Source organism: Benincasa hispida, chromosome 9 (genome assembly GCF_009727055.1).
Source record: "Benincasa hispida cultivar B227 chromosome 9, ASM972705v1, whole genome shotgun sequence".
Taxonomy (NCBI): domain Eukaryota; kingdom Viridiplantae; phylum Streptophyta; class Magnoliopsida; order Cucurbitales; family Cucurbitaceae; genus Benincasa; species Benincasa hispida.
In genome coordinates, this window is record NC_052357.1 from 54,413,388 (window position 1) to 54,421,483 (window position 8,096).

The following is an 8,096-nucleotide window of genomic DNA, read 5'->3' on the forward strand; positions in this document are numbered from 1 at the left end:
GAACTTGTCGAACTGCCATCAGGAGTGAAACTCATAGGTTGTAAATGGATATTTAAAACCAAAAGGGATTCACATGGAAATATCGAAAGATATAAGGCTCGTCTTGTTACAAAGGGTTTTACTCAAGAGGAAGGAATTGATTACAAAGAGACTTTCTCTCCGGTTTCATCGAAAGACTCTTTTAGGGTAATCATGGCACTGGTAACTCACTTTGATTTAGAGTTACACCAGATGGATGTAAAAATCGCGTTTCTCAATGGGAACATTGATGAGACGATTTATATGGTGCAACTAGAAAACTTTGTGTCTGATAATACCAAGTCTATGATGTATAAATTAAAGAAATCCATCTACGGTCTCAAGCAAGCCTCTCATCAATGGTATCACAAATTCTATGAAGTGATAACCTCATTTGGTTTTGAGGTGAACATTGTGGAAGATTGTGTATATCACAAGTTCAGTGGGAGTAAATCAATCTTTCTGGTGTTATATGTTGATGATATACTCATAGCTAGTAATGATGTAGGTTTATTGCATGACACTAAGAGATTTCTCAAAAGAAATTTTGAGATGAAAGATCTTGGTGATGCTTCTTTTGTATTAGGAATTGAAATACTACGAGATCGTTCTCAAGGTATTTTGAGATTGTCACAAAAGAACTACATTGAAAAGATCTTGAATAGATTTGGCATGAAAGACTGTGTGCCGGGAGATACCCTGATCACTAAAGATGATAAATTTCATTTAGGTCAATGCCCCAAGACCACACTCGAGACTAAGAAGATGCAGAAGGTTCCCTGTGCATCGGCCATTGGAAGTCTAATGTATGCTCAAGTATGTATGCGTCTAGATATTGCGCTCATAGTTGGAGTGTTAGGCAAATATTTGAGTAACCCAGGGATGGATCATTGGAAAGTAGCCAAATGGGTTATGAGATATTTACAGAGAACAAAAGATTATATGCTCACTTATCGGAGATCAGAAGTTTTGGAGATCATTGGGTACTCTGATTCTGATTATGCTGGATGTCAAGACACTTTGCGATCCACTTCAGGCTAGATCTTCATGTTGGCTGGAGGAGCTGTATCCTAGAAAAGTGTTAAACAAACACTTATGGTTTCTTCTACCATGGCTGCAGAGTTTATAGCATGTTATGAGGCATCTAATCATGGAATATGGTTGCGAAATTTTGTCACTGGTTGCGGATAGTGGTTGGCATAGAAAGACCACTAAAATTATTTTGTGACAATAAGTCGGCTGTGATGTATTCCAACAACAACAGAAGCAATATGAAGTTAAAGCATGTAGACGTGAAGTTTCTAGTTGTTAAAAAAAGAGTTCAGAATGGTCAAATTTCGATAGAACACATAGGAACAAACTCTATGGTGGCAGATCCATTGTCTAAAGGTTTACCACCTAAAGTTTTTCATGAGCATATTGCTCACATGGGTGTTAGTCACTTTTTTGATTCCATGGTTTAGTGGGAGTTTATTATTAAGGATGTTCTTTGACCTTATTTTGTTTATTTTCTACATAGAATAAAGTTGATGGTTTATGTTTTATTATCTGAACTTGTTTATCGTGCATGCAGTTTAGCATAAAGTTTTTTTTAGAATGATCTCATTAAGGAATTTGGACCAGTTGGAAACAGGCATGATCCAGATCACTTTGCATGTAGTTTCCATGTTATCCATCCATACTTGATCTATGTCATTAAATGTACTGGAATTGGTGATCAAGAAAGGTTTAGTTACAAGGGTAGTGATGAAAGCCACCTTGATACCATGCTAATACAGGAGATGGACCAGATTGAACTAAAGGGGAATTCTATTATTGAAATAACTTGTTTATGCGCGCTTAAGGTTTATGTGATTTAATTATATTAGGTACATAGACATAGCCCAAATGGGAGATTGTTAGACATATTTAAATAATAATATGTTTAATTAAAGTATGGGCTATGTATGTGGATTAATAATTTATCACATTGGGTTATTTTATTAGATTATTATATGATCTAATTAATTAAGGTCCTAGATTCCTAATTGAGTATGGACTTAATGGGTAGAAGCTCATTCCTAGTTAATTAGGGTTTAATGAGAACCTAATTGAACTAGACCTTAGGGCTATGGTCCCGAGATATCAAAGCAATAAGCACTCAGTTTTTCTTAAATCCCATCTAGAGAGAGATCTCACTAAGGGCATTCGGAATTTTGGTTGAGGAAGACCATAGTCATCCATCATCATCTTGAAGTTATCATCAATTTTGCAATAGAATCCGGTATGTTATTCTTGACAATTTGACATGAATGATCCTAAGGTTTATCTATTCAATATAGATATAAATAATTTATGCTAACAGGATTTAGGAAAAGTGCTAGGATGAAGAGAAATATGCATATAAGGTTTGAAAATTTGGATTTTTTGGGTCTTCAAAGGAAAGAGTAGTGTGTTCTATTTTTTTTTTTTTTTTTTAATTATAGGTGTTTAATTGTTTTTTAGGTGTTCAATTTATCAATATTTAACCTTATATATTTGATTAATTAGTAATTATAGTTTGTTTGTTCATCTTCCATATTCGACGAAAACCCTCCCACCACCAATCTTTTGTCTTCAACCTTTCAATACTGCATTCAATCCTCTAAAAAAACTACAATTATTTAAGTTACGATTTATTCGTCTAAGTACGCTATATCTTCAGATGCTAATAATTTTAGATTTTTTTTTTGTTATTAGTATGGCTCACTTTAGTTGTTAAAGGGTATTTTTTTAAAGTTGTTATAAGGTTTAAGATTCAAACTCTTTGAGTATTTTGTTTTGCTAAAGGACTAATGAAAATTTTACCCACGTACAATGTATTTGTATGGTAAAACTATGAAAATCTAGTATTTTTAAGTAGAAGATATATGTAGAATGCTATGAATGTGAAGTAAATGAACGAGGAACATAAGATAAAATACAAATATCCTCCTTATAAAAATGTAAAATAGATAATTAATAAAGCAGGGAGGGTTTGCTCATTAATAAAGAACTGAGGTGAATGGTGAATGGATACATGACATATAATGGAGAATCTCAAATTAGAATTTATTTTTCACATACACATATTTTGGCATCTCAAATTAGATATATATTTTTAATCTGAGATGATGGTTTATTTCAGTATTGCATGGGAAGATGAAATGGGGCATGGGAGGTTGAAGGAAGATGAAAGTTTTCTCCTTGAGAAGACGTAGTATTAAATGTTGATTTGATTTGATTTTTAATTTTAATTTGATTTTTATTTTTTTATATATTCTATAATTATAGCACGATATCGATGGTACTATAGTCATGAGTATAAAAAATGGAGATATATTTTACTAGTTTAAATGTGGATATTAGGAAAATTTTTATTCAAAAGATTTTGGTTTTAAACACACAAAAAATATAGGGATTTTATAGGAGGGTTAAGTTGTAACTTTTTTAAATACAAAATCATACCGTTGGAATATTCTGGCCATTTTTATAAGGACAAAATTGTTTAACTATTTTTAAAAAATACAATTATTTTTTGGCCATTTGTCCAAAGAAGTCATGTAATTACATGAGCCTCACAACTTCTTTTTAGTGTAATCAACCACAAAAGTAATTAGTGAGCCTCACTTTTGTGAATTAGACTATCTTCGTTTGGATTGTAGATTGGTGAACGAGGCCTAAGTTACTCATTTCTTTGTTCTTATCTTTCTATTAGCTCTATGGTTTGATTTATTGTCTTTTAATATTTGTGATATTGCATTTGACTTATGTAGTCCATATATTAGATTTACCTACTTTTCATACTCGAACCTAATCTAGTTTACAATTTTAGGCTGAATTGGGTTATTGACCAAATTATAAATTGTAATTTTTTTGTCTCTAAATTTTAGTTTACGAGCGCATATTAATTCTTAATTGGCCTAAACATATGATAAGTTCTTCATAGGTTTTGTTGTTCAAAAGAAATGCATTTTATTATATCTTCTACATCTATTGTTTTTTTAGTAAATGAGAGAATTATTTAATGGGATATCACATGGTGGCTGCCCCTTACCTCATTAGATATATAATCAAACTATAATTTTTAGTTTATCTCCCCTACATCTAACTATATAACTATATTGCTCCAATTTCATAATAATTTATCCATTAAAAGAGAATAGATTTGCAATTTATATTGAAATAAAATTATCTTCAAATATTCTCTCCAATATTAATTAAAATTATATAAAGTTTCCCTTGTGAAGAATGATAAAGAAGTTTAAGATGTGTTTCGTTAGTGTTCTAAAAACAAAATTTAAAAAATAATGGATTAAATAAAAAAGTTGGCTTGTATTTCATAATTTTATCATTTTCATATTTGATTGGTAGTAGATTTAAATTTTTAATTTGAAGTTAAAAAAGGGTTCAAAATATTGGATACTTATAAATCATAAAAATAGTTCCCCACAACAAAAATTTTTAAAAATAGTTATAGTTAACAAAATCTATCTAATAATAATTATACATTAATTTACAAATATGATTTATTTTATACATCAGTTTGTATAATTATTATCTTACAAACACCATATACTTTATAATATATTTTATACATATTTAAATTTGAAATGAAATAAATTTATAATACGACTGAAGTACTATACATATTTATTAAAACTTTTATTCTTTTTCCAACATTTCAAATTAAAAAATTTAGATATAATGAAAAAATTAAAAAAAAAATGTCATTTTTTAGAAATTTCAATCCAAATCACATACCAAACGAATCCATGTTACCCTATTTAATAGGATTATTATGTGTCGGTGTAACTTCTTAAATATTACCCAAATTGTTTTGCAGATATACTTGTTGCACTTGCATATGCTATGCAATAATATGCTTATGAACCAATTGATTACATGAACGATAGTATGCGACACATTTTTTGTTCAAGAACAAGAATTTTATGAGCAAATTGACGTAGTCATGAATAAGTTTGGTGTAAACAAATTTAATCTTGTACTATTGAAATAAATGTTCTACAAAATTATTATGATGTGATTGAATACTTAAAAGTGAATACATGAAGGTATGAATGACTATTCAAACTACAATAAGTTATCGATGTTTTTTTTTTATTTTAAGTTCAATCATGATAAGAATAGAAGATCAAACTATAGCTTTTGAAATATGATAATGAGCGTCTTAATCACTAGACTACACCCGAATGATTATTATTATTATTTTTATTCTTGCCTCTTTAATTTACTGCTATAGTGAAATGTTATATGCTTATTTTGTCGTTTCTAGAATTAGTTTGGATGGAGAACAATGGGTGATTGAATGAATTTTAGTATTATAATAGTATAGGAAATTGTTTCCACATAACTCTCATTCATGGTTAGTCATATTAACAATAATTTTTAGAATGGTATGACAGAGAAAAATGTATCTGACCTTTACGTGATAAAATTTATAATTTGGGAAAAAAACGTGACATGCAAGATGAAAATAACTACATATTGGTATGGTGCTTGTCACACAGGCTCCAATGCTTAAGTCAGAAAATGTATATATGTAGAAAGTAGAAATTTTGAGTATTAGAATGAATTCACTTTCCTTGGAGTTGTGTATTAATAATGTTTGTTGGCCTAATATTCTTCCATTAAGATTTCTGAATTATCTTTTTATCTTATCCTCTTTCTTGGGCTAGATCATCTGTGTGACATCCCTTCTTAGGTGGTTCCTTAAGTTTGGTAAGGATTGGCCTCAGCCAAAATCAAGGCCGACCATGTTCTCTTAGCCATATTCTTAGCGTAAGATGATCCCTTAAGTCAGGGCATGCTCCATTAGGTATTTTGTGTAACACTCCGTATTCTTTTAGTAGTATTAATGTAATTTCAGTAATTTTTACTAATTGAGGATATTTTTTGAATTTTGGACCTTAAGTGTAATTGCGAGAATTTAATTATGGACGTTTGAAAATATTTATGTTGGAATTAAATGGCAGGAGTTAAATCTTCTTGAAAGGAAGGGAGTTTAAAGAATTTATGTGGATTAAGAAAAGAATAAAATAAAATATATTTTATTTTATCCTTTTTTTTCCTTTTTCTTCCCCCCTTCCCTCTTCTTCCTCACTCTGATCTATCAGCCGCTCACTCCCGCCGCCGACTTCGACCAGCAGTTCCGATCTCCCTGCTGCTGACCTTGACCGCCAGCCCAGATCCGAGCCGCGAACAGCCCAGTTTTGACTTCGGCTTCTTCGCGCCTCAATCGTTCGTGCCGCCCAGATCTGATTTCGGTCTNCGCCAGCCCAGATCCGAGCCGCGAACAGCCCAGTTTTGACTTCGGCTTCTTCGCGCCTCAATCGTTCGTGCCGCCCAGATCTGATTTCGGTCTCCTACGCCGAGTCTCCCGCGTTCGCGCCGCCCAGATCTGATTCCGGTTTCCCACGCCGAAGCCGCCCGCGTTCGAGCCGCTTCGTCCGAACCGACCAGCGCCGCTCCAGACGCGTCTGCACCGGAGCCGCTGCAGCGCAATCGACTGGATCTGCGCTGGATTCTTCCTGTCCCGCCGCCGTTGCTCATGTCGTCATCAAATTTGTCAACTTGGGTAAGATTTCTACTGATTGGGTTGTTTTCAATTGATTCTTGACTACCCATTTACTGTTGGCATCAATCGATTGAGGCCTTTATGTATCAACTTTGGATTCATGTTCTTGAAGGTATTAAGGTGTTATTTGTGAAGTTGGAGTTGTTTAGCAGATTTGGGGTGCCTCATGTCACACCTTGGGTGAGTTTGGCAATACTTGGAGTATGTGTGATTAGGCCTTGTTTTAATTTTAAAACTTGGTTGCATTCTTATGTTAGGGTCTTACTTGGAGTTGTTGGTTTCGTTGGCTGTCTGAGTTTGTCTACAGATTTTCGATTTAGGTAAAGTTAAATTGAAGATCTTTAAATAATTTGGTTAATTGGATTTAGACCCCAAAGATGAGTTTAGAACTTTGGATTTGTTATTTTTGGACCAGGGGTGCTAAATTAATATTTGTAATGTATGTTATAGGGTGGATTCAAAGCCTTCCAAGAGTTGTAAGAGGGTTAATTACTTGGATTAAATTGTGACCAAATTTAAAGTAAGTAATCTTAGGAACTGCCTACCGGCCAGGCACTAGATGTATGCTAGCACGATAAATGAATATTATGGCAGTATGACATGATAGACTGATAGTATAGTATAACCAATGTATACTCTGGTAGGAGATCTGAAAGATTTATTTATGCACATAGACACTTGAATGATAGCATGAGATTGTATTTGATTCCATATGGTTGTATTGGATGTGATGATATTGAGATATATGTATATATTATAGAGCCATGATGTTGAGGTATATATGTATGTCATAGATTCATATAGTGATAATTATGATGTTGAGACCGTGTAAGTATCCTTACTGATTAGTTAAATGCCCATTAGATTTTGTTTTTCCTTCGGGATTCACCAGTTTGTGTTTCCTTCGGGATTCACCAGTTTGTGTCTCCTTTGGGATTCACCAGTTTTGTGTCTCATTCGGGATTCACCAGAGGCAGTAGGATAGAACCCAGTCTCCTGTGTCCCATGAGGACCAGAGAAGTTTATATGTTTCACCATAGGTAGGTATCTAGATGCCTAGCCTGACCCCAGTGGTGGGATTATTTACTGAGTATTTTATACTCATTCTTTCTCATGTTATTGTTTCAGGTAAGGGTAGAGATGCACCGGTGATGGACAAGCAGAATTCGTGATCGAGCCACTAGGACTAGTTTTTACGCTTCTGCTCATGAGATTTAGAGTTCTTTTCATGTTTCTCTTAACTTTTAGTTTTGATGTTTAAAACTTACTTTTAAGAATCGTTTTTCAAACTTATTTATTATCCTTTATGATTTATGGGTACCCTATTATTGTTTTAGTATTTGAATTTAATGAAAGTCTTTTGAACTTATCTTATTTAATTAGCATTTATTTCACCATAACCGAGTGTCGTTTTGAGTTCCATGCATGCATGTATTTAGTAACGGTCTAACTTAAGTCCTAGGGAGTCGGGTCGTTACATTTT

At 32.9% G+C, this 8,096-nt stretch overlaps 1 protein-coding gene across 1 annotated transcript; it reads left to right on the plus strand.

Moving 5' to 3' along the window:
* Positions 1–5,332: 5,332 nt before the first annotated feature.
* LOC120084796 lies at positions 5,333–7,804 on the plus strand. Its single transcript, XM_039040616.1, has 5 exons — positions 5,333–5,336; positions 6,314–6,613; positions 6,726–6,793; positions 7,532–7,653; positions 7,742–7,804. Exons 1-5 carry the CDS (start codon positions 5,333–5,335, stop codon positions 7,743–7,745), a joined length of 498 nt encoding a protein of 165 aa, XP_038896544.1. The 3' UTR covers positions 7,746–7,804.
* The last annotated feature ends 292 nt before the right edge of the window (positions 7,805–8,096 follow it).